This window comes from Astyanax mexicanus, chromosome 3 (assembly GCF_023375975.1).
Source record: "Astyanax mexicanus isolate ESR-SI-001 chromosome 3, AstMex3_surface, whole genome shotgun sequence".
In the NCBI taxonomy this organism is placed as follows: Eukaryota; Metazoa; Chordata; class Actinopteri; order Characiformes; family Acestrorhamphidae; genus Astyanax; species Astyanax mexicanus.
The window spans coordinates 14,631,784-14,659,627 of record NC_064410.1 but is presented as its reverse complement, the minus strand read 5'-3'; the positions used below and the strand labels follow the sequence as shown (position 1 = coordinate 14,659,627).

The 27,844-nt window shown below is 35.9% G+C and overlaps 2 protein-coding genes across 6 annotated transcripts; one reads left to right on the top strand and one right to left on the bottom strand.

The window, feature by feature from the left end:
• The first annotated feature begins 6,709 nt into the window (after positions 1 to 6,709).
• Positions 6,710 to 12,162, top strand: LOC125799363 (PWWP domain-containing DNA repair factor 3B-like). 5 transcript variants are annotated; one of them, XR_007438268.1, is made up of 10 exons: positions 6,710 to 6,977; positions 7,049 to 7,283; positions 7,400 to 7,939; positions 8,026 to 8,299; positions 8,405 to 9,998; positions 10,400 to 10,450; positions 10,526 to 10,568; positions 10,647 to 10,711; positions 10,798 to 10,996; positions 11,265 to 11,695. XR_007438268.1 is itself a non-coding variant. In XM_049475912.1 (7 exons), the coding sequence occupies exons 3-7, from the start codon at positions 10,527 to 10,529 to the stop codon at positions 12,138 to 12,140; spliced, it is 600 nt and encodes a 199-aa protein (XP_049331869.1). In that variant the 5' UTR covers positions 9,911 to 9,998; positions 10,400 to 10,450; position 10,526; the 3' UTR covers positions 12,141 to 12,162. The 5 variants fall into 5 exon arrangements, 1 of the variants encoding a protein (XP_049331869.1); XR_007438269.1 differs by having other exon boundaries at positions 7,400 to 8,299; positions 8,405 to 8,535; positions 8,702 to 9,998; XR_007438270.1 differs by having other exon boundaries at positions 7,400 to 8,299; positions 8,405 to 8,965; positions 9,058 to 9,998.
• A 6,871-nt stretch (positions 12,163 to 19,033) lies between these two features.
• On the bottom strand, positions 19,034 to 24,782 carry LOC103031481 (patched domain-containing protein 3-like). Its single transcript, XM_049475886.1, has 4 exons — positions 23,977 to 24,782; positions 22,852 to 22,979; positions 21,350 to 21,495; positions 19,034 to 21,213 (listed from the first exon to the last, which is right to left on the bottom strand). The coding sequence occupies exons 1-4, from the start codon at positions 24,667 to 24,669 to the stop codon at positions 19,574 to 19,576; spliced, it is 2,607 nt and encodes an 868-aa protein (XP_049331843.1). The 5' UTR covers positions 24,670 to 24,782; the 3' UTR covers positions 19,034 to 19,573.
• Positions 24,783 to 27,844: the final 3,062 nt, after the last annotated feature.

The window sequence follows — 27,844 nt, the reverse complement described above, 5'->3', positions numbered from 1 at the left end:
CATAGACCCCCAGAGACGCTGAGCGTCCGATGGGCGGGAAAAAGTTCAGCATTTATCCAATGACTCGTCTCGTTTCGCCGCGCGCTTTGCTCCGCTATTGAAGTCTGTGGACGCTCAGCGTCCGCACTGTTTAAAGCGGTGTGAAGCTGCGGGAATGAGTGAGAGGAAAGCCGCGGCGTTACCAGTGATAAGAAGCTGATTCTGAACTAAGTTCAGCGCGGTGTAGCGCATATTTAATCAGTGACATGTACACACAACATTATATATTTAATCACTTATTTTTTTACATTTTAGGGGAAGCTGAGCTTCCCTTGCAGTCTTAGAGCAATCGCCACTGGTATTAATACATCTACCCCATCTATACATTAATTCAGTAATCAGTTAGTTGTTAACTGGGTCTCTTTCAGACACTGCTAAATGTAAAACCTCATGTTAAAAGTAATGTTGGGTTCGGATATGTGATACTTTATTATGTCAATATCAGAGTAAGTAAATAAGTAAATAGATAATAGTAAAAGTAAAGTAAAATATTAAAAATGATAAGTGATTAAATGAAAAATTGAACTAAGAACAAGAATGAAAATACAAAACATTAAAATGAAATAAGGAAAAACAAAAGAAACAAAACACATTTAGATGTTTAGAGTTATCCGCTGTACTATTTGTCTAATGTTCTGTAAACAGTAAATGCAGGGTGTCTTCTATGATGTAAATATGTTGGAGTAGGTCAGCTTTCTATAAATATAAAATATGAATCTGGTGTTTATTTTATTCTTATTCTAAGTAGAGCTATTCACTGTGCATAATTCCTCTAATTTTTTCTAATTAAAAAAACAAAAACTCCTTTAATCCACATAGAATAGAGGGTGTCTGATTAAAATTATTTGTCTGGCCAGCAAAGGAACAAAAACACCTGATTCAATCTTCAGAACAAAGAGAGCTACTGGTGTTGGGTTTACCCCAAATAAAGACGTCACCAGACTGGATTTAGCATTTTTCCGAGTTATATCTAGAGTTAAATATTTCTGCCCAGTAAGATTAAAAAGATGTGCAAGACCAAAACATGAGTGTGTAACTTGTGATTTGCTGGGACCTGTCACAAGATGAGTCAGCATCTTTATAAATATTTAAAAGTCGTGACTAGGTGAAGTGAGTACACTGTGAGTCACATCTCAACAGATGCTTATCATGAACTGCATGAGAGTAAAGTCTCTTTAACTTTTCCAGGACCAAAGTCAGAAGGACGTCACATTTGCAGGTAATAATCTGCCAATAAAGCCAATAAATGCCAATAAAGCTTAAATTGATGAAAAGAGAGAGAGAGAGAGAGAGAGAGAGAGAGAGAGACAGTGTAATTCTGGTAAAAGAATGTCTTCTGTAGATTGGATATTATTATTATTATTACGGCTAGCACTGCTAACACTGCTAATTATTATTATTATTATTATTATTATTAGTAGTAGTAGTACCCAGATAGCCAGCGACTTTGGCCCGGAGTCGTTTCTAAGTCGGCACTGCTGGTTTAGAGTCGCAAGCAGAAAAATACTTCTGGCCCACAGCTGGCCCAGTGTCACTTTCTGAGTGTTCTACATCAGTGTCACTGAGCAGTCGTTTTGGTGCTGGTGAACGACTGTCGCACCTAACCTGCTGATTCTCTGAACACAGGTGTGTACTGGCTCAAATACGGCAGACGACCCTGTACCAGCACTGCACTAACAAAGTGGAAAACTGACTGTTCCCTACTGTTAGCACATTTTCTACCAAAGCTGACTTGTATATTTTCTTTTTATTTACAGTTATAGATGACTCCTGTCAGTAAGAATACTTACTCCCGCTGTTATGCTGCTCCTCACACACACACGCACGCACGCACGCATGCACGCACACAAACACACACACACACACACACACACACACACACACACAGCCTGTTATAGTACACACACACACACACAGAGCCTGTTATAGTACACACACACACACACACACACACACAGCCTGTTATAGTACACACACACACACACAGAGCCTGTTATAGTACACACACACACACACACACACACACACACACACACACACACACACAGAGCCTGTTATAGTACACACACACAAACACACACACACACAGAGCCTGTTATAGTATACACACACACACACAGCCTGTTATAGTACTGCTACACGCACACACACACACACACACAGCCTGTTATAGTACACACACACACACACACACAGAGCCTGTTATAGTACACACACACACACACACACACACACACACACACAGAGCCTGTTATAGTACTGCTACACGCACACACACGCACACACACGATCAGCATCCCTAGACCCCAAAACCAACCGTCGCGCACACCCCAAACGTGTGATCACGTTTAGAGTGTAAATGAATCTAGATGTTACCTTGGTGCCCCTGCGCATCAGCCCAGTTCAACCCGTGCGGTTTCTCGTAGCACTTGGCGCGCGGATTCCTCAAACATTACAACGTTCCTCAACTGCAGCTATCCTGAAACCTTTGAAGTTTGTAGGTAGGTAGCAAACCTAACTAAGTATTACGTACCTTTTTTGAAATATAATTTATTTTGACTTAATAAATATTTTGGCCGTCAAATATGATTTATAACCCTATCTGTGTTGCCTCTTCAGTTAGCTAAGCTAGCTAACTTAGCAGCATATCAAGGTGATATTATCTGAAGCTAAATTATCTCAGAATGTAGCATTAAACACATTTCATGTTAATGTAAATGTTAATGTTGCTATAACAGTTACTAACAGACAACCAAAAAGTATGTTTTTACTTGAAATTCAAATTGTTAACTAGTGTACAAGGCCAGAACAGAAGTACTGTTTCGGTATTTACGTTAGCTAAGCTATAAACAGTTAGCTAGCTAGGATAGAAACCAGCCAGTTTGCTAGCGTTAGCTTAAATGCTTTTACAAACATACATACTGTAAAAGCATTTAGGCTTGCTAGTTAACCAATTTGGTAGTTAGCTAGCGAATTGGTCTTTACTAGCTAACCTAAATGCTTCCACAGAACTTTTGTTTAGATGTTGTACATTAGCTAGCTAGTCAGCTAGGTTAACTTAGTGGTTGTGTGTCTCTACAAGTCACTGTGTAATGTTTGTTTTAGCTAGCTTTTTAGTTAAATAAAATGGTGCTGTGTCTGTGAGTTAATATAAAAAAATCTTTATTTGTATTGTTTATTCCAGAGTTCAGTAATACGTTCCTGCACACTCTGCTACTTCGTTAAAAGTGTATGTTATTAACTTAGCTAGCACATTTTTATATAAACACACTCACTACTACCAAATAAGCTTTAGTCAACATTTCTCTAATTTGTAAAATCACACTAGAAGTTGTTTGTGTATGCAGTATATTAGTGTATACTAGAGACAAAAATGTTTTACTTGAAAAAGTTTAAAATTAAATTACACACACACAGTTATCCTGTTAGACACAACAGGAGAATTTAACAACATTAAGTAAAATAGTGGAGCTTTTCAGAGTAATTAAATTATTCATGTTTTATATTGGCAAAAAAAGGAAATAGGAAAATCATAGATACATTTTATTATTGTCAGTAAATTAATATGTTTTAATGTTGCTGCCCCTACTTTCGCTTCTGCTGGTGCCCAATTTTCCAAGTACTTATTTCAAGAATGTGATGCTGAATTTAAAATGGTCATGTCATACAAAAGAAAAAACATAACAGCATTATATTTGTAAATATGACTGCAATAAACATATTTAACATTAAACTATTACTGTACTTTGATTCTATTAGTTGATAGTAGTATCTATAGAAACAAGCGTACAATTAAATATGTGTAGAGAAGGTATAACTTGCTTTTAGAGCCTACTCAGAAAATATAAATAAGAAAAACTATACTGGTGGGTGTGTAATGCTCTCAGGGAGTAAGATATAAATTTACTGAGGAGGAGACATCAATGAATTATTAAATTATCTTTATTTTAATTGTCTTTATATTATTTTAATCTTTATAATCAACACATTTTCCTTATAATTAATGTAGATGTATTTATATATTTAAGTATTACAGTATGGAGGACCAAAAATGACATACGTATAAATAAATAAATAAATAAATGCACATATAAATGTAGAAATAAATAAATGTTGAAATAAATAAATGAATAAATAAATAAATGTTGAAATAAATAAATACATATATAAATACACATAGAAATGAATAAATAAATAAATATATAAAAAATAAATACACGCATGAATAATTGTATAGGTAAATAAATAAATTAATAAATACATTTCTAATTTTTTATATTTATTTTTATTTATTCATTTATATGTGCATTTATTTATTTTTTCATTTATTTATTCATTCATTTATTTCAACATTTCTACATTTATTTATTGATTTATTGCCACATTTATTAATTTATTTATTTCTGTATTTCTGCATTTGTATGATAGTTAGGTAGGCGGTCCTATCCTCGCTCTAAAGCAGGATTGGTTTTTGAGCTGCAAAAGTTTTGGTTCTACTGCTTGTCACTACCCGATCTGTACCCCCTGCCCGATTTGTTCCGCGCATGCGCACGCATGCGCATTGCAAACTGAGCAGGGGCACAGATCAGGTAGGCAATGCCAAGTTGTGGTTCCGCTCACACTGTCGCAAACAGCTTGTAAAACGCGGTTTCAAAATGAAGGACTTACGTTTTTACAGAGCTCTGAAAGAGTACATTTTAAGTGGAACATTTACTCCACCATGCAACAAAAAAATGTGCAAGGAAATGCGGCGTGTGTCTGAAAACTTCATAGCAAAAGGTAAGTTAAAATCATATCATATTTTAGAAAGGTTTGCGTTAGCTGAGGAAGCGAAGTGTCCCGTTATGTGAACTAGTTAGTATAGCTAGGTTAACTATGCTAGCTAATTTAGCTCGGAGTATTTTATTATATCAATAAGTAATTAAATATGAAACGTGTTTTTTTTTTCGGCAGACAACCGATTGTTTTACACTGGACCAAATAAAATGTATATGAGACTAGTTGTTTGTACTGAGGAGGAAAAAAGGTCTGTTTTGATGGAGTGCCATAACTCCGGCACCGGCAACCACAACGGTGTACGAGGCACGAGAGACAGGGTGATTGCTGGATACTTCTGGCCTACCCTAATGAAAGATGTAACTGAGTGGGTATGTTGTGAAGTTATAACACAATTTCTTATTTATTTCCAGAGCGTAAAACTGCAACACAGTACATATAAATGTTTTATTTAGTATAAATATTACAGTATTATTCATACAAGGCTGAAGTTGGTTTGATATTCGCAGCTCCTGATTCGTTTGGTTGTATGTACACTACCTTCCATCACTTACTTTCTCCAGTTTTACTTTAACGTGCTGTTCTAGTGTAATTCATTCATTTACTAAGTAGAAAATATCTTAACTAGAGAATTAGCCTCATACTTTAAGAGAAAACCTGGCATTATTTTAATTATTGAATATATAATTAACAATTTAATATATAATGAAAAAAATATTTAATAAAATTATATTTTAAAAACCTTTGTGAGCCATACTGCACAAAAAATGAATAAAAAGCTAATGTTCCAATGTGATTTCAAATCATTTTTTCATCTTGGGCCTGACCAAATACACATGATATGAAATTGAAGTCTCCTATGTTAAGGAAAACCTAGAATTAGCCTGGCCCGAGCTGATTTTATACTGTAAAATGAATTAGCAACATGACATACGAGCCATAATGCACCAAAAATTGAATATTAAGCTGACGTTCCAGTATGATTTTGAAGGACTTTTTCATTTTGGACCAGAACAAATAAACATGAGATGAAGAGTTCTAGTATTCACAAAATCGCACTGGAATCACTGGCTTTATATTCATTAATTTTTGTGCATTATAGCTTGTATGCCATGTTGCCAGTTCGTTTTAAAGTATAAAGTATTTCAGGTTCTTCTTAAAGTAGAAGACTAAAACTCATTATATCATGTGTATTTGGCATGGCCCAAGATTAAATATCCTTCAAAATCGTACTGGACCATCAGCTTATATTAAAATTTTGCTGCATTATGGCTGTGTATGCATTTTACAGTATAAAATCAGCTCGGGCCAGGCTAATTCTAGGTTTTCCTTAAAATAGGAGACTAGAATTTCATATCATTTATCAGTATCAGTATTTGGTCTGGCCCAAGATGAAAAAATTCTTAAAATCACACTGGATTTTTTTTTGAGCGCAACGGCTTTTAAAATATTATTGTATTTTTTAAATTATATATAAAATTTATTAATTTAATATTCAGTAATTAAAATAAATATTTTACAGTTAACAGTTAGCTCTGGCCAGGCTAATGCCAGGTTTTCCCTTAAGGTAGGAGGCTAATTCTCTATTTAAGATGTTTTCTACTTAGGAAATGAATGAATTACACTAGAACAGAAAATAAGTGGAAGGTCGTGTATATAAAATTGCATTTTATAACATAATGTATATTTACATAGTTAATAAACAGCTGTACTGCTTTTCTTCATTATAGCTCCTTCAGTGTTGATATGTGAGGTGTTAAATATAATATGCGGAACAGTTTGTGAACGCTCCCTTTAGTTCACGGTGGTTCAGTGAAGCGGCAGCTGCGAATATCAAACCAACTTCAGCCTCATATTATTTATTCAGTAGAAACAAAAGAAATCTTTCATAGATAGTTACCAAGATTCTGATTTTGTATAAAAATAGTGTAACAAAAACAAAGTAATGTAACGACAAATATTATTGTGCACGAAATTATATAGCACACCCCTTGTTCTAATATGTATTTATGATATGCATTTTATTTTACTTTTTGTACATGTTTAGACACTGTCCCAACTTAATTCTTCTTTTTTTTGTTTTTTTTTAGGTGAAGTGTTGTCGCCGCTGCCAACTAAATGACCCCATGAAGACGGGGACACCAGTGTTACATTCTATTAAGGTATTCCAAATTCTGTTTTGTTTAATAGAGAAAATAAATGTTTTGAAAGGTAATGGAAAATATGTGTTTAGGTGAAGGCTGCATGGGAGGTGATTGGCCTGGATTTAATTGGCCCACTGCGAGAAACTGGTCAAAAAAACAAGTATGTGTTGACCATGACTGATTTATATACAAAGTGGGTTGTTGCTGAGCCACTGCAAAATAAGACTGCAACTGAAGTGTCAGCAGCCATCATAAAGACACTCTTACTTGTTCGGCATGGTCAAGAAAATTATTACTGACCAAGGGAGAGAGTTTGTTAATGAGGTAAAAGTCTAGTATAATGTGAATTCTTAACATTGATATTTATCTTAATTAGCACACATGTTTTTCTGACATTCTGCTATGCACACTGTATTTCCTTTTTGATGATTTGCACACAGCTGAATGAAAACATCTTTGCAACTCTGAAAATCAAACATGCTGTCTCAAGTGCCTACCACCCTTAGACAAATGGGCAGGTAATTTTCAACATAATTTTATTTGACATTTCCCTGTAATGTTAAAAAAAAATAGGAAATGTTTTAATTGTTGTTGTTTTTTATATATATATAGGATGAGCGAACAAATCAAAATGTCAAACGTTTATTGCGGAAGTATGTAAATGAAAGCCATAATGATTGGGACATCCATTTACCTGCAGTTGTGTATGGTATTAACACTGCTAAGCAAGTGGGTATTCATTATACATTCATTATGGTCGATATATAATGTAATCGATATATAATGTTTTATTTCTGATAACTTAATTTGTTTTTAACCAGTCTTCAACCAGGCACACCCCGTATTTCTTATTCTTCCATCGGCACCCTCATTTGCCAAAGGTTATGAACGCCTGTCCCATGGGAGAAGACTTTAAAATTGCTGACCCAGAAGATGATCTTGACACCCGAGTAAATGAAATGAAAATTTTAAATGAGAAGGTTAGGTCCAAATTCATGTAGTCTGACCACAGAAGTTTTTTTTAATTCAATGGCATGTAGTAAAGTGTAATTTTTTTTTTTTTCAGGTGCTTAGCAACATTGAAAATGCGCAGAAAAGACAACAAAAGTCTTACAGGAACCGTAAGAGAAAGCTAATGAGCACAATCAGTCCTGGCGATGAGGTCTTGATTTCTCAAGATTTCAATATAAAACAGAGAAAAGACACCCTTGCTGACCGCCACAAAGGTCCTTTCACTGTGGATAGTATCTCTAAAAAGGGTGTGGCATCAGTGGTGAAAGATAATGGGACTCGATGTTGCATCAATGTCTCACGGCTAAGGCCTTTCTACAGGTTGGAAAGTAAGAGCTAAGTAGTGTTTTTTTTGTAATGGTTGACATGTAAGGTGTATATTGTAAAGTTTATTTTATTAATATTAGACTTAATTTTTTTTATTTTCTCTTCAGATCATGGAGCAGTTCCATGTGTGTCACTTCAGGACCATGAGTATGGTACACCTGATGAAGCAACAGACCATCCTTATGCTTTTTCTGGAGAGAAATGGGAAAAAGACTTGGGTCCTCTCCAGGAAAAACTGGTAGGGGATGATTCCACCTAGCCCATTCCAAATTTCACTCTCCTTCACACACTGTTAGACACTACCAATAATTTTTTTGCAATCGTATATTCAGACCATCTCTCACATACTTACACTCTCACACCATTCTCACCCCCCCCTCCCTTGCTAACTCTTTTAATTGCAGTTGAAATATGTCCTGGACAAAAGCCTTCCAGCAGCAGAATTGATTGTTAAAGATGACAATATCTGTCTTACACGTGAGGACTTGTGGAGTCTTGGGTTAAATCAGTGCATGGAGTCTACTGTAAGTATATTCATGTTGCAGCATGCTTGCTCAAAGGCACAGAAATAGTTTTTTTTGTGTGTAATTTATGCCTTTATTTTGTTTTATTACGTCTAGATTGGGAATGCATGTTTTAAGATCATCAGAGAAGCTGCTCAAAAACATGTAATTAATTACAGAAGCTCAAACATTGTTATTTTGTATACTTCTTCATGGGTACTTGTATACATTTGCTAATCTTGTTGTGTTGTAAATAGGGGAAAGATGTTTACATTGCTGACATGTATGTGGTTCCCACATGGAAAACGATGAATGTGGACCCACTCTCAAGTTTACCGGTAAAGTGAAGTTAAACACACACAGACAGACAGTTGCACATTAATGCAATGATTTCTGTACAATGCACAGTAGTTGAATGGTTGCATTTTCTTTCTCTACACCAGAACAATCTGTGTTCCAAGGATGCGATTTTGTTCCCTGCATGGAGTATGCAACAGAATCAACTGGATCACTATTTGCTATGTGTTGAGTTACAGTTTCAAAAAATAGATATTCAGATTTTTAGAATGAAGTTTGTTGATTAGCTTATCATTTTGAAATATGTCCATTGCAGGTTTTACTGGTTGTGGAGAGAGAGATCATTTTTCTAGATTCTGTACTCCCTGGTGGTTTTGGAGATGACTCGTACAAAACGATATTTAGGTTAAGAGAGAGGAAAAAGTTGCCCTTGTTCAGTGGCTTTTACCAATAATATTTTACGCAAGAGCCATGTTCTGTGGCTGCTGATTTACACAAAAGCCTTGTTCTATGGCTGATGATTTACAAAAAGCCTTGTTCTATGGCTGAAAATTAACAAAAAGCCTTGTTCTATGGCTGATGATTTACAAAAAGCCTTGTTCTATGGCTGAAAATGAACAAAAAGCCTTGTTCTATGGCAAATGATTTACAAAAAGCCTTGTTCTATGGCTGCTTATTTATAGCTTTGTTCTTTTGTTTTATGTTTACGCAGTAGCCTTGTTCGATGGCTGTAGGATTAGGTCTCATTTTATGAAACTAGACCATGGAGAACAATTGTATGACTATAGGTTTCAGTAAGTGTGTGTCCATAATTAATTTTTTTTCCCATTTTATGTGCAGACATATTGCAGGCCAGATTGACCCAAGACCCTGGACAGAGAAGACCGGCAGAAGTTTTGATGTAAAGCCTTTTCTTTATTTTCTTACTGGGTTATATAAAACTCTGGACATCAGTTGGCTTAAATGTAATGTAAGACTATAGATATTTTCTTTTGAAGAGAATTTTCTACTGTGATTTTGGGAAACTGAGCCATGACTAGCCCACCAGTTGATACTTTTTGCTATATTCATTCGTCTTCTTTCCACCATACATTCTTTCTTGTCCAGACCTAGGGACTTTGTCTATTTTACACAATTTGAAACAATCTCTATCTTCAGCACATCTACTTCATGTATTAATGGCTTTTGGCAGTAACTCAGTAAGGGGGAACCTAAGCTTACTTTAGTGAAGCACTTGTCTACATCTGTTTCTATTGGTTCAACACCTTTACTTAACAGTAATATTTAATATTTTGTTTCCAGCACTTCCCTCAACAAACTTCTGGGAACTACTGTGGCATCCTTATACTCATTGTAAGCATCATTTTAAGTTGTGATAAGCAGCATTTTGAGTTATTGGGTATAATAGAGAGATTTATTTTTTTACAGTATGCCCTCTGTATCTGCACCAATACCCCATTTATCTTCACAGGTCAGTTGCATCTATTAATATAGAAAAAATATTTCAAACCCCACCCCAATTGTCTGATCATTGTTATATATGTTTTAGAATGATGTGCCATTAATCCGCCAGTGGTGGTGCATCCTACTGATGGAAAGATTTCAGATTGAAGGGTAAGGCCACTCTGCTAAAGTATTCATGCCTTTTCTGCATTTTATTTCATTTGATTACCTGCTGATTAAGTTTTTTGATTCAACAGACATGGCCAGAGGTTTGCTTTCTGGACTGACAAGGCTAGCAGGCTATTGCAAGGGACCCTTCAGCCACTTTTTAGGGTATCTAGGTCAATCACTTCAGACATTCCACCTCATGTGCAAACCATGGTCAACCGCACAGCCCAAGAAAAGAAGCTGGTAGACTTTGCTGTACAAGACCATGGAGTCCGGCAACATTTGTTGGTATGTTTGTCACACATTAACAATGTTTGTTATTTACAATTTGCACATTGTTTTACCATTACAGTGTTATAAGCAAATAAGCAAAAGGCCTTATAATTCATGCTTGTTGTCACCATGTGTTGGGGGACTTTTTTTTTTTTTTTTTTTTTAATGTGGATTTACAGTCCAAAACTTTTAACATAAACTACTTTTGACATTCAACTAGAAATGTTAAATGTTTGCTCATGTTTTGATGAAGTGCTTTTGGCACTTTGCCTTTTGACCTAAGGGTGTACTCTGTGGAAAAGAGCCTTCGAAGTGGCTCAGCAGAATCCAGAAGGGATCATCTCTACGGGTGCCAGTGTACCTGGACTCGGAGGAAGAACAGGACTCCCTATTTTTCTATCTTCAGGATGTCCTGAAATCTGCACCAGTAGAATTCCACATTGAGGATCAAGTGCAGTTCATTTTGGATGTTTTGTTCCCAGAGGTAAGGTTACTAGGTATGCAGTAAATATCTATTAACAATGTTAAATAGCCTGTTGTGACTTAAGTTACATAAAATTTTTAATCAAATGTATCTTTTTTTAAAATCCAATAGAGTAGTACTGTGAGACCATGATAACCACAATACATTTTCTCAGACAGTTATTGGGTCATTTTCAGCAGTGACACTAACGCTAATGCTGGAGTTTTTAAACACCTCAGTTTCACTTGCTTGACCTGAATAGTCCACCGGCGGTGGACATCCAGTGAGCATTGATGAAGGACTAGAGTATTGACAGCACCAACTATGCAGCAACAGACTCAGAGCTTCTATCTGACTTTACATATACACTGTGGTGCAGATAGGTAGGAGTGTCTAATAGAATGAGAGACAATAAATGGACACAGTGTTTAAAAACTCCAGCAGCACTGATATATCTGATCCACTCACTGTACCAGCACAACATGCACTAACACCTCATACACCACCACCATTGCTAATCACTTCTAATCACTGCACTGCAGTGCTGAATCTTTATAATGCAGTTTTATAATTTATATTTAATTTTTTTAACCCTTTTGTTAGTGCATCACCCAAGCCATGTCTACACTACAGGGAATAACTATACAAGAGGCTGAAGAGTTGTTTCTTTCAGGTCCTAACTACAGCAGAAGGTAAGGGAGAAGGGAGTGGGGCGGGGTGAGGTGGGAGTGGGGCGGGGTGAGGTGGGGTGAGGTAGGGTGGGTGGTTGTGTGTTGAGAGGGATGTTTTTCTTTTGTTTTGCTTTTTGCTCTCATGCTTTCTCTGAGAAGAAAATAAACTGGTATTTTGATAAATGTGTTGTACCTTATTTTTAATGGTTAGTAGCATATTGATACAGGACCACATTTAGAGACATGGTATTTGGTTCCCATTTCTAAACATTCTGCTGTGTATTTTAAGCAAAAATAAATGTTTTTTATTAATAAACTCTTTGTTAGCTTCAGGAATACTACAAATGGTCAAAGACCACACCACCACCCCATATAATGGATATAATCCAAACAGGTTTGTTATAATGGTAAACAAATTAAATTTTTTAAATGCCTCATACACCCTGTAATACTAAATTTGACAAAGCATAAAATGCACAGTTTATATATCAACTGCTCAAGAACAAAGAACATTATTTTCTAGTTGATGTTTGTATTTTACTTATTTATATCTCCCAGTCTATCTAGATTACAGAAAGATAAACTGCTAGTTAGCCTATGCGAATTATTGTGTTCTGGCTCTATTTATTTATGAATTTATTCATTCATTAATTCATGGTAAGCATTATAAATTGATACTTGAGCATGTAGATGTTAATCTTATCGCTAAAGGTGTAATTAAGTTAATAAAATGTGAAGTAGTTTACCACATACATACATTTTAATAGATTATTTTGTTTGATTTTCGAAATATATTTAGTTTAAACACCTATCAGTCTATCTATAATTCAGAAAACGGAAGTTAAGCTTGAGCAGCGACCTCACAGAGCCGAAAACTGTTGACGCATGCGCACAACGGCTGGTGTAACAGCCGTGGCTACCTGATCTGTGCCCCTGCTCAGTTTGCAATGCGTGCGCATGCGCGGAACAAATCGGGCAGGGGGTACAGATCGGGTAGTGACACTGCTCCTGCCTTGGCCTGCAGCGGCGACATTTTTAAGCTGTTGACCCTCATTCATTTTCAGCAGTTGTTACTGCAGTAGGGGTTATAGCCGCGATGTTGCTGTGCCGTCCCTTTTGTTCTGTCTCACTGATACCGGAAGTACAGGACGGTGGAGATAAATAAATAAATGAAGAAATGTGGAAATAAATAAATAAATAAATGTAGAAATGTTGAAATAAATAAATGAATGAATAAATAAGTGTTGAAATAAATAAATGAATAAATGTTGAAATAAATGAATGAATGAATAAATAAATAAATGCACATATAAGTAAATATATAAATAAATATATAAATAAATAAGAAATGTATTAATTTATTTATTTACCTATGCAAATATTCATTCATTCATTCATTCATTTATATGTGCATTTATTTATATATTTATTTATTTATTTCAACATTTATTTATTTATTCATTTATTCATGTATATATTTATTATTTCTACATTTATATTTGCATTTATTTATTTATACTTATGTCATTTTTGGTCCTCCATAGTACAGCTCAAACACACACACACAAAAACCTATACAGTATGTGTGTATACGTACAGTACTGTGAAAATGTTTTAGGCCGATGCAAATTTCTTAAAACCAATTATCTCAATATTAAGTTGAGTTAATTAATATTGAGTTTTACTTGGCAAAGGTACCACGCATTAAAACAGATACAAATAAAAATAAATACGGTAAAAAGTAACAAGAAGTCCACAGGTGCCAAACCTTTGTTTGGGCGAACCTATTAAACCAATGTTTTTCATAGTACAAAGTAGGGCTGTGAATCTTTGGGAATCCCAAAATTCGATTCAAAATTGATTCTTGGGGTCACAATTCAATTTTTTCCTGATTCTTTCAAATCAGTTGGATTTCTTTTTCTTCATCCTCCATACTTTAGCGGCGCAACAACAAACACTGTAACACAACACTACATGCCCCTCTGTAGCCTAATAGGGAGAGGCAGTAAGAGCACTGTCGTGGGGAGCTTTTTAACTGTACCGCGGAGCTCAGCTAGTTAAAGAAACAGTCCGGGGTCTCCGTTCTCGTATTTGGTCTTCATAATGCATGCATAATGTTGTTACCCCTGTCTTAACTTTTGGAACATGTTACAGGCATCCAATTCAAAATGAGTGAATATTTGCAACATTAAATTTCTTGTCTTTGTAGTGTATTCAATTGAATGAGTTAAAAAGAATTTGCAAATTGTAATCTGTTTCTGTTTTCTTTTTTTCCCTTTATTTTTTAAATATGTAAACTTTGTGAATTAAACGTAAATTTAATATAAATCTTTGTTTTATGTCTTTCTTTGAGCTTCCAGACAAAGTTTTTCTCTCATTAACACTAATTGAGTAAACAGAATACTCTATTTAAACCAATGGTAAATTCCTTATTAGTGTTTCCTATAATAATATATAATAATCATATTGATGTACTGATGTACAAAGTGGTTATTTACATACATTTTATGTACAAATAGCTTGTAGCTTGTAGTAGTAGGAATAACATTGTAGGTTCCTGAACCTCCTAGTTCTTAGAAAACAAATTCACCAACAGTAAAAGACAAAGTACCTTCAGTTACAAAAGTTTTGCTTAACTTGTGTTGGGCACTGGACCAAGTTCGGTGGCAGGATCTCAGCCAGCTTCCAGAACAGTCAGAAACCAGTGCAGGCCCAGACCTGGTCCTACATTCAAAAAGACACTGGGCCGAGTCCGGTGACCGACTCTCAGCCAGCTTCGAGGAGTCAGAAACCGAATAAGGCCCAGACTTGGTCCTGCGTTCAAAAAGACACTGGGCCGAGTCCGGTGACCGACTCTCAGCCAGCTTCGAGGAGTCAGAAACCGAATAAGGCCCAGACTTGGTCCTACGTTCAAAAATACACTGGGCCGAGTCCGGTGGCCGGTTCTGGGCCACCTTTGAGGACAGTCAGAAACCAGCTAAGGCCCAGTACTGGGCCAGCACTCGGTGGCTATCTGGGTAGTAGTAGTAGTAGTAGTAGTATTTGATTAAAAAGCTACATTAGCAGTATCTCAGAGCTGCTGGAAGTGTATAATTATTTTTTTGTCAATAAAGAGCACTGTTTAACCAGTGTAAATAATTTCACCACTAGAGGGTGTTGTAGTATTAGTGTACTGTAATTATTATAGAGCTGAATGTGGATCAGGCTTAAAAAGGAAAAATCTATATATATTACACCATAGACTGTATATAAAGATGGACGCCGTGCTGCCGTTCCCATTCATTCAATGAAAATGAAGCCAAAATCTTCCGCCATTTTGGCGATTCTGAGACCAGAGTCTGCGCAGTAGAGACCAGAGGAGGGAGAAAGACTGTGGAGAGACTGCCTACTCATTTGAATAACCCCGCCCCTGAGGGCTGCTTCGCGGTCACAGGGTGCAGAGCGGAGCGGAGCAGAGCTGACGGTCTGTTATTGGTCCCGCCCATAACCAGCCCTTTTACAATAACCACACCTTTTTTGAATAGAGCTGAATAACGTTTTAAAAAACGAACTCTGTGAGAATATAAAAAACTGACAATATAAGCAGAGGTTATACTAGCTGTTGCATTCAAATAATGGAGGTAGAATTACAGCATATTAGAAAAAAAACGTGATTGAAAGTTGTCTGTTTTGCCATTGAAACCTATGGGGATGGGTGGGGTTACACAGCTTTCTGCAGCCGAACAGCAGTGGGCGCCCGACCTGTGGTGGTTTCACTTTTGAGAGTTATGCTCTGTCCAGCTATATACAGTCTATGTATTACACAGACAGTGTAAATATAAACATTAAATATTGAAAATAAACATTTTTATTATCACCAGAGGGTGCCTTTGGACAGGTGTTATTTTGTTTTGTTTTCACACTAGAGGGCGCTGTTGACCAGTGCAAGTCTTTTTAACTGCGGTTGAACCATAATTAAGGCTGTTACCGAAATGACTCCATATTTATCATTTATTGCACTATTGAGTGCGTCAGCCATTTTTCTCTGAGTGTCCGAATCATAAGGGGTGTCACTATAAACTCCCATAATGCATCCTGATTTATAGTACACATCGCTGCTTACTACGCAAGCTACATGTGTCCCAGAATGCATTGCGGGTCTCGCTACTAAGCAACAGACAGTCGAACAAACGGAGCTGACAGCATGCCTCCAGGGTTGCCAGATTGTTACAGTGGGATTCAGATAAAACCAATTCACTGGGTAAAACGTGTTTTAAATCCGCCAAATGCAAAGGAAACCGCCCAAATAGCTGATATTCAGCATATCAACAATATTACAGGGTTTATTCCCACATGATCTTAAATAAAATACATTAAATATCACCAATTAAAAAAAAAGATATTTAAATGATTTTATCTGCATGTTTGTTTTGTGTTTTATGCATTGTTCTGTCTCTGCAAGGTTATAACTATAAATATAAGGTTATATATAGTTATAATACATAGTATAATACATATATAGTATAATATATAACTTATATAATATATAAGCTATATAACGTATAACTTATATAAGGTTATAACTATAGCTATCTAACTACAATAGTGCTGAGTTAAACTCTTAACACTTGGTTGTTTTGTTCTCCCGTCAAATCACAGCGTTTCCTCCAGTCAGTTTCAGACACAACTCGACATTTAGCATGAACCAATCTGGCAACATTTCGAGCGCGTGTACGCTGTTAATTTCACGTCTCTTCTTGTATTCATTACTGTGAGGATTATGTATCTAAACAGCGTAAATATAACAGGCAGAGAGCAGTGGCGTGCAGTGAATATAGTGGGTACCCCTCCTGATTAATAATTATGTACATTTTTACATGCACTTATTGTCACCCCTGAAGGGTTAGAAAGGCCTGACTGCACACCACTGTCAGAGAGATTACTCCAGGATCAGCTCAGAGCTTCACTAACTTATTCATAACTAATTCAGAGCTCAGTTCCTGTGTTTATGCAGTTTTAAACACGGCTCAGCTGTTCAGGTGTGTGTGTTTATGCGAGCGGTGCTGGCGCGTGATAATGATCAGGGAGTGTCAGAATTCACTCCTGTTTTCACCGCTACTTAGTGAACTACATAGTGTCTCCCTATATAGCGCATACCTGTCAAGTTTTAGATTAAAAATAAGGGATATTTTCCTCTGTCCGCTTAAAGCCGTCCCACCAGCCCAACGAAGGTTCAGTATCGCTTACATTTTAAAACAGGTTTACAAGAAATCTAAAATAACCACATGTGAACCACTTACACACTACAATTAGATTATCAGAATCTGAACATGTTGTGGACATTCCTACACATGTCATTCTTTTAATACAGCCAAATTATAAACCCTTTTCTATATCTTTTTTTTTATTTAAGATTTCATGTCTTTTTTGTAATAAATGCACTCTTTTATATGATATATTTTTTATTTATTTAATGGATTTAAAATTGAACAATGAGTGCACAAATTGTGCAAAATGACTGTTGGTGACCTAAAAATGGTATTATGAGCTTTTACTAAAAGGACATGGACCAGATATATTCCATCAGTAAAAATTAGTCCTAAGGGGCCTACACAATAATTTTTAATTAATACTTCTTCCTTTTGATCACTCCACCCCTGATCAGTTCAGTTAATGTCGGTCCTCTCCACGTTTCTAGTTAAACTGAGTCACAAGCTGTAATTTTTTTTATTTTAAAAGGTTTAATCTGTGTGTTTTATTTCGGAGTATTTTTAAGCAGCTATCAGAAAAATCTCATCACAGTTTCCATGATTAGACTACCGTTACCTTTCTTTTAGAAAAATCGCTGCATGTATGTTTTAACATCAGCAGCTCCAACTAGCTGCCTGAACTCACAGCGAGGAGGGCGGGGCTTCCCCACACTGACCCTCCTTGCAAGCTGATTGGCTGTTTCTCCTGAAAGGCGGGACTTTCTCCTTGAACCGACTCCACGATTGGTTAAGAGACACAGAGCGGTCAGTGCCCTGTATCCTCAATAATATATATTTTTTTATTTTAATAAAATACGGGAAATTTACGGGAAAATACTAATACAGGAGGACGGCGGGAAAGAGGAGTAAAATACGGTAGTTTCCCGGCCAAAACGGGAGACTTGACAGGTATGATATAGCGCAACACTAATAAGGGAGCTTTATACTATTGAAGGGAGTAGGAAGTAATTTCGGACTATTTTTATTTGTGGAGAACACTTTATTATTACTGTTATCACCAGAGGGCGCTGTTATATAAGTGTAAGTACTTTAATAACCACAGGGCACTTTTGGCCAGTGTAATTGTTTTTAACCACACGAAAGCGCTGTGGACCAGTGTAATTGCTGTCAGAGTCAATGGGTGCTGTTTAGGTAAAAATGTCTATGGTGTCAGGTCTGCATAATAATTTTTACCACTACAGTATATCATTTTTCACTTTTCATTTCTTTCTGTTACTAGAGGAAGGAGTTGGTCCAGTGAGTGCGTTATTATGAATACTATATAATAACTCATCATCATTATTTTATAATGTACTGTAAAGTTTACAGTTGAATAATAATAATAGCCACTGTTATTATTCAACTGCAAATTATATTAGCATTGTAATTATACATACTAATAATTAATAATAATAGCAATAGTTAATAATAACAATAATAATAATAATAATAATAATAATAATAATAATAATAATAATAATAATAATAATACTTTCTGCCACTTCAGTGTCCTTCTAGTTCCACCTTCAGGCCACAGCTAAACATATTTACACACAAAAAGCTAAAAAGAAAATGTGTGTTTTTTAAATAATAATAATTTATTTTATTATTAGTTAATTAATTAATTATATTGAATGAAAAAAAAACAGGTTAAACCTGTATTAACTAGCGCTTATCTTAAAAGTAGAAATCATCATTAAGCATTGATTTAATTGTACAGCAAACAATACAAGGAATATACTTATACATATGGCATATTTACAGCATTTGTACAGTACATTTAACAAGTGCTAATAAAATAAAGTATTACAGTGGGTTCTTTGAGGCATGCTATAGAAGAACCACTTTTGGTTCCATAAAGAACCACAGAGAACCACACATCCCTTTCGTAAAAAATGGTCATGATACTAAACTATTTTTTTTTCTGTAGCATTGCTGAAATACCCCACTGTAATACTTCATAAGGAGTACAAAATAAATATGTGTAAGGATATCTCATACAGTTCATACACTTCGATGTTTTCCCAGATGGTGAAAGGATCTTTATCGCTAGTTTTCTTAAACAGTTCTGGAAGCTCATATAGCAGATCTGATGTGCTCAGTGCTCAGAGGAAGGACACACAGTTTTAGCCATGTAAGGTAAACAGCCTTTGTGCATATCAAACTGACGATCATTCACCAGCTCCTGGTTTGAGGTATAAAACCAGCGTAGAGAATCTTCAGCATTTCTTTAGCTACGTTTGTAATTCATGTATGGGTTATCGTACGCATGCATCTCTTTGATCCGTGCGCTTCTAGAACGTTCTGACAGCTCTTCAATTGGTTCGTTGTCGTTTGTGACCTCAGACTTCTTACAGCAAATTCCGAAAAACGTGAGAAACACCGGTATGAATACGAGTCCATGAAGCGCCCCAAACAAGATGACCAAGAACATGATCTTAAAGAAGGTTCGGAAAATGTAGCTCTCAGCGGCAGCCAGAACAACTACACCTGCAACCGTAGAGACGGCTCCCTGTATTATGGGATAGCCAAGGTTGTAGAGCGCATCAATGACTTTCTCGTTTGCTGTATTAGCTTTGCTCGAAACGCAAGCGTAGGAAATGTGAGCGGAAAAGTCTACAGAGAAGCCAATGCAGATAACTAAGTTGATCATGGATATGGAGTCTAGGTTGACGTCCCACAGCGCCATGAAGCCAGCCACTCCACAAATAACGGAGGCGATAGCAAACGTCACCCACAGAGAGCACAAGGGATTAGGGATCAACAGGAGAGAAATGCAGAGCATGACCAAAGTAGCAACTAAAACATTCTGAATCGTATTGCTGATGATGACGGCATATTGGTCGAAATAGATGAACGCTGGGTGGTACACCAGCAATGGAACTGAACAGTCCTCAGCGGTCTGCCTGAAAGCATTCAGCATGTTCTTTTCATCAACTGCGGTTCTGATGTTCACGGTCTGGACGAAAAATCGAGAGGCATAAATCCGCTGAGAGACGTAACTGAGGTTAAGATCCTGACTGAACCCTGACACTATCAGGAATAGACGTAAATTACTGAAGAACGTTGACTTGACAGAAAGACTGACGTTCACTTTTTCACCATACTGCAAATAGTAACTGAGCCAGAAGGTGGTCATGTCTGTAGCTACCATATCTAGCTTTTGGAACTGTTCAAGACAGGTGTTCAGCTCCTGACGAGCACTTTCGTTCCAATACTGAAACATGTCATCTTTAATAACCACCATGACGTTGGGACCGAAGTCTGAAAAGTACTCGCCTTGATTATCGTAATATTTGGCCACATACGAGTTATCAGGTGCTAAGTTCTTCAGCTCTATACCCTCCTTCATTTGTATGCAGCCGTAGACACTGCCAGCTAGATACACAGCGTAAATGAGCACCACCCCAACTTTGGTCCAGGGCTTTGTTAAAAATGGACCATAGTGTGTCTTAAAGAATGAGTTAACGGGCATTTCCTCTTCTGTTTCTGTGACAGGGTCATAGGCGCCCCCTACTGAGCAGATGCTGTTTTTGGAGTCAGGCTTTGGATGGTCCACTACCATGCAGGTCAGCCAGTGCCTGTTGCTCTTTTCTCGTCTGCCGTTAAAAGCCAGGAAAGCACCAAAGAAAGTGATGTTGTAGATGTAGCAGAACAGGATGGCAGTGCCCGTGTAGATGCAAAAGGACTGGACCGATGGGAACGATGACATGAGGCCGATGTAAAAAGCCAGCACGTCGGTCAGCGTGGTGATGGTGATTGACACTGCTGCCTCCTCGTACGTCTTTGCTAGCCGCTTTTCTACGTCATCGTGAACGTTAGTCTTCTGCCAGGAGGAGATCATGATGAACATGTCATCCACGCCGATCCCTGATGAAAACATAATTAGTATTATTAAAGAAAATGATATAATTAATAAATCATTTAAATTAATTTGCATTCTATATTATGCAATTGACCAAAAATGCTAGCATAGCTAACAACAAAAATAACTTTTTTTAAATACCCAGAATCAGGAAGGGAGAAGTGGCGACAGTCATCGCAAAGGGCATCCCACAGAGCAAAAGTAATCCAAAGCTAGACAGCACGGCCAGACCGGCCGACAGCACGCCGAAAGTGGCCACCCACACCTTGTTCCTGACGCAGTCCAACCTATAGAATAAAAGAAAAATGTCATTTAAAATTTAATTGTTGTGTTCTTTTAACAGTACATGCTATAGTTACCAGAGAGAATTATGTAGCTTTTGAAACTTTGTTATTAATTATGGCTATCACTTTAATGCCCTAATTCTGATTAATTAATTACAGAACAAAATGTACGCAAAATAACAAAAAAATCCTTGCAGATTAATCATATGTGTGTGTGTGTGTGTTAGCATCCAAGCTAACATCCTTCAATATTTACTGTTGAGTTCTGTGTTCTAAAGACTGAATAACTAAAGACTGAAATAAACTATAGCCATAATCATATCATAATAAAAGCCCCAGGGCAGATCATTTAAATGAATAATAATAATAATAATAATAATAATAATAATAATAATAATAATAATAATAATAATAATAATAATAATACATATGCATATTTTGATTAAAAGTTAATTGCATTTAATTTTTAAGCATTTCAAGCAGGGTTAGAATATTTTATTATTACAGGGCAATATATTTCATGTCTTTTAAATAATTTTAGAATCATAAACAACCCCTGTTTTTAAAAGTTTGCTATTATGTGGTAAATTGAAGGGAATCTTTTCATGCCTTCGTCCTTCCCTTACTTCCCATTCCACTGCCATCCTTGTGCACAGCCCCCCTCTCACCCACAAATCTCTCCATAAGCTTCAATTGGTCCAGAACTCTGCCACCCGTATCATGACCAGAACCCCATCCTTTCATCACATCACTCCTGTCCTGCAGCAGCTTCATTGGCTACTGGTTAAGTTCTGCATCAATTACAAAATTCTTCTGTTTCCTTTCAAAGCCATTTACAATCTCTCTCCACCATATATTCTCAAACTTCTTCATGTTGCTGCTCCCTCTCTCTCCCTCAGATCATCTTCCTTCATTCACCTGACTGTCCCCTCCGCCTGTCTCACCACCATGGAGAGCAGAGCTTTCAGCCGCTCTGCTTCCCAACTCTGGAATTCCTTACCACCTGACATTAAGGAACATAAACTCACTTTCACAGTTTAAACTTGCACTCAAAACCCACATGTTTAGAATAACCTATTCCACTATGTTTGCTACATCTGTTTTCTACAAAACTTTCAATAAAAACTTGATTACAAAAAGAAAGAGTTACCTTTTCCATCTGATTCAAATGTCTCATTCAAGTCTTTTTACCTTGTTTTTAAATATTTTTTTTTACATTTTTTGTGTTTTATTTATTTTTTATTTGTTTGCATTTTACACTCTTTGTATGGTGTCTTTGGGTGACAGAAATAACTATACAGACTATACAATAATAAATAAAATATATTATAATTATTATTATTATTACTGCTTTCTTACCGTAAACATGACATAACTGAGATGAAAATGGCCAGGAAATAAGTCACAGAGAAGAACTTTATAACTGTTTTTGGACTCTTCTTGAATTCCTCCTGTCTGGACATTGAAGTAAAATATGATACGGATAACTGTCAAAGAAAAAATATATATTATTGATTTGCATTTGCTGTTATATACAAAACAATGCACAATGTACAAAATGTTTTTCCAGCAGTTTTACCACTCTGAAACTTTACAGTACACTACACAAACGTTTCATATCATCTATAACCATGTAACCTTCTTCATCTATAACCATGTAACCATCTTCATTCTGCCTGCAACTGTTTTATTAGATTTTATATAATTTTTTATTGTTTGTTTTAGGATGTCTCAGGAAGTGTTTAACATTTATTATTTATGTTTCAATCATTTAACCTGTTTACGCTGTCATCGTGAGAGGGCTTAACCCAGATATCTGCTTGAAAGGCAGGGAGTAACCAAGAGATACGGATGGGAAAGTAGCACTAAACAGTCCCAGTCGACTTAGACGGGAAATGCATTTCTTGGCACTGGGATGACTGGATCCCAGATTTCTGATTGAACCTGAGTGCTTTAAATCAGATACACATCCTAAACAACATACAAAAAACAAAGGGCTTTCAGTTCTATTAACTTTAACTGAATAAAGCTACTGATTGATCACTTGCCTATTTTTGTTTTTGTATTTTAACATTTTTTTCAAATTTTCTCTACTTTTGAATATGATTTTTTTAAATATTTTTTGTTGAAAATTACAACTTTACTATAGAATGATGAGAGCTTCTTACAATTAACAAGTCAACATTATTCCATTCATCATGAAATATTATAAACACAGTAATAGTATTTTGTAATAATTCACTGATAGAAAAGAACATTGAATTACTGTATTTTTTTGGGTGCATTAACATAATTTTAATTATGGAAAAACCTTTTAACAACTTTATTTAACATTGCTTCAAAGGAATCAGTAAGTGGAAAATTATTTTTGTTATCAGGGTTGTATTTTTCAATACTGACTTTTTTAATGAAAATATTACTTTAAGATTTCTTGCAAATGTCCACAAATGTATAAACACGAACATAAAATGTGATAAATCCTACCGTTTGTGACGCTGGATCCTCTGAGAACACGTTCAGAAACGTAAGCAGCCATTCGTCCGTCTCGTTTGTAATTTTGTCTTTCAGGAAATAATAGAGTCTGATAGCTTTTGCACTTTCAATTGTGAGGTTGTCAGATTTTAGAGTCACACCACCGATTTCAGTCCCTAAAAACACGTTGTTGTTGAGCGGATAATTAATAGCAGTGTCTGCAATTTGACTTGCATTATAGTTGATAATATTTAAGATGTTGTTTGTCATACATTTGTTGCCTGTTTTGGCACAAAGGCTCTCAAAAGTCAAAGAATTCCCTGCAGTGATTTTTTTTACCTTTCCATCCAAATCAAGGATTTCTCGGAAAGCGTCTACTGTTAAAATGTTAGCACTGCTCGTGATGATTAGCGAGGCGTATGTGCCTTCGGTGTACAGCCGGAGCTGAGAGAAAGCCTGTGTTGTTGGGAAATTGTCTTTTACGAAAGTCCTCTCTGCTTTGGCGAGACCATCTTTTGGTGTGAACTGCTCCTCGATGTCGTTCGACTCTCGCTCAGAGAGAAAATAAAATCCGCCTCCGAGACCAGCTGCTATAATAAGCGGCAAAATAAAAAAACACCACGGATATTTTCCCACACAGCGTCCGAACTTCCTAAAGCCCAGAGAGAGGGGCTTCTCTACACAGTTTGTATTGCAGCTCCCCATTTTACCAAACCTTCTCTCAGCTTCCTGAGCTTCAGAGTAGAGTTTTCTCTGCCCACGGCCTCTATAGCATCTATTTCTGATCTCTATGTGTGTTAAGTAGCAGCTCAATATCTAGTTACACATTAACACGCGTTACAGTTCAACAGCATGGAGTGCAGTGTCTGTTGTCATACTGTTCTGTTTAGCTGGGTAAAATGGGCAGGTCTATGTGTGTCATTAATGACTCTTTACTGTGTTTCTCTGGAACTAAAGCATTAGCCCTGATGTGTTTGCTTTATTAGGTAAGCTATAATAAAACTGGTTTTAGGGCCATGATGGGAAACGGCTATCTCTGTTGCCTGTAATGTGTTCCAGTTTATAGAGGAAAAGAACTAGTTACTGGTTTCTGAAATATTAATAGTAGTTATACAAATTACAGTGCTATCTAAATCTTTATTGAGTTCATAATTATATCATTGAAACATCTAAGGTTACTGATGGAAGTTTTTTTGCCATCTGCTTATCAGTCCTTTGGCCAGTTGATATACTATATATATAAAAAAAAAATAAAGTCGACAGAACAAAATAAGAAACATTTTTGGTTTGTACTGTATGCCATTAAATAATCCCACACAACACTATACTGTTAAAACAGAAGAACTATGTTACATTGAAACTATCTTAAGTTTTGGTTTAAAGTTAAATGCTAAACGATATCCTTTGCAAGTGGTAAAAAATGTTTTTGTAAGGACTTTTAACAATTTTATATGCGCAGCATGTCTGCATCTGCCCAACAGTGGCAGAAGCCAACAGCAGGAATCCATTAACCTAATGGTTTGTCAACTATGAAAATAATTTAAAAATCTTTTTTATGTGAATAATGTTATTTTAATTACAATTAAATACAATTAAGTATTATTCAATGTTATTTTTAAAATAGATTTTTTATCATGATATTGGTGCTCTTAGGAGGCCCCTGGTGGCACAGGAGCCTTATGCGGCTGCACAGCTGCATTATTTGAGTATGTCTTAAGCTGGCTCTGCAACCAAATCTGAAAATACTGTAATTCCTCACAATTCCCTGAATGGTTTAATGACATTATGGGCAGTAAAGGGAGACCTACAAATACCTTACATTTGGATCATTTTCTCTAAACAATAAATAAAAATGTCTGTTTGACAACACAATTTTATTTTTTTGGTTTATAATCTCATTTCTCATTTCTAATCTCCCTAAATTGCCTGCATCCCAGTTTTTGAATGAGTGGTAAATAACAATATTTAAGCCCCTGGGAACCTAAATCTGATTATTATTAACACGGTTAACATGGCTCCTATGCCCACCTTGTGTAAATGTACAAAGTATTCCTGCTGTAGACTGAAAATGTTTGAGGTTGACATTAAAAGATGAATATGAAACAAAAAAACAACATTGCATCATTAATTTCTGGGTTTTTATATGTGGATCTGATACACAGTTCAGTTCTTTCATCTGAACCCATTTACTATAGGAAAAGTACTGGAACAAATAAATTTAAAGTAGATTAGAAGAATAGAAGTGAATAAGATTTTATATGTAGTTGCAAAATCTTTGCTTGCAATAACTGCGTATTATCTGTGACATGCTCTTAAACTTTTTTCTTTTGTCAGTGTGTTCTGACTTGTGCTGCTGCTATCATGTGTGACATTAATGAAGAAACCATGTAAGCTGACATTATCATGTCCTCAAGGATCATTTCCTTCTAAAAATAATCTGTTTTATCACATTGGTAAACGTTAATCTTTGTCTCTGTAACTTCTTGGACAAATTCAGCCTTCCTATACTTTTTGGTAATTAGGGTTTAGTGTTTTCTGGTGAAGCCTCTGTACTCTTGTTCATAAAGTCTTCTATAAACAGTAGATAGTGATTCCTTCACTCCTGCTCTCTGGAGGCTGTTGCTGATGTCATTAACAGTTGTTTTACGATCTTTTTTGTTTCTGTCATCAGTTGTTATGCTTTTTCTTGGTCTACCTGTTCATCACCTGTTATTTAGTACACCGGTTTAGACTTTTTTCTTCAAGACATTCCAAACTGTTGTACTGGCTATGGTGCAATGGCTCTGATTGATCTTCTATCTTGTCTCAGCGTCACAGTTGTTTTTCACCCATAGGCTGCTCTGTGGTTTTTATGTTGGATACTCCTTTAACAATAAATGCTCAGTCTGTACAGGTAAAATCCAAATCTCAAACTGAGCTTTTAGTGATGTTTATTATTTGAATAAACAATATATCAGGACACAATCACGCTATCAATACAAACCTGAAAGTCACATGTTCCAATACTTTTTTGGAGTGGGTTCAGATAAAAGATGATATCTTCTGAACTGTGTATCAGATCCAGATGTAAATACCTGGAAAAGAAGCTAAAATGTTGATCTTTTGTCTCATATTCATATTTTAATGTCAAACACAAATGTTTTCAGTCTGCAGCAGAAATAACGAGATTGGCCTCACAGTTCCAACACATTTTGAGGAGAGTGTAGCTCCACCTTCTGCTTGAGGGGTAAATGGAATAAAAACTGAAATTAAAACAAACTACTTGTTAAACTACTACTAAGCAATAAAATAATGCAATTTTCCTAAAAAAAAAAACATATCCATATAATTTTATGTTTCTACAGCACACAGAGACGCTGCATTACTGATAGTGTGAGCTGATTCATTGGTGAGCTGATGCTTGTGTAAAAGGCAGAGCATGTTTAACTGGTTTATAACAGAAGTTTAAAAGCTTTAAAAATTATATTTGTGATGCTAAGTTGATGTTGTTCTGTGTTCATTAATAATATTTAGCTGCATATTTGAATAAAAATGTTCTATTATGTAAATCATTTTTACTAAACAATTGTGTTTGGGTTCGGTTTAACAATGTGAAGGCTTCATTTAAGGTGGAATGGATTAATTATTTTTTTATTCCAAAAAAGTAGCAAGTCTTAAATTCTTTTTCCAACCTTTCCATTAGATTATGTAAGCAAGGTTTGAATATAGTCGCACACCAGGTTACCTAAAGTAGCATGATAACATGGGTTACTTTCAGCCGATCTTGAATATATTGATTAGTCAAGGATTTTGCATTAACACAGCTCATAGTTCTGGTTTCAGTTTTTCTTTTACGGTTCAATTTAATATTTTTTGTTGATAAAACTGTGATGTATAAGTG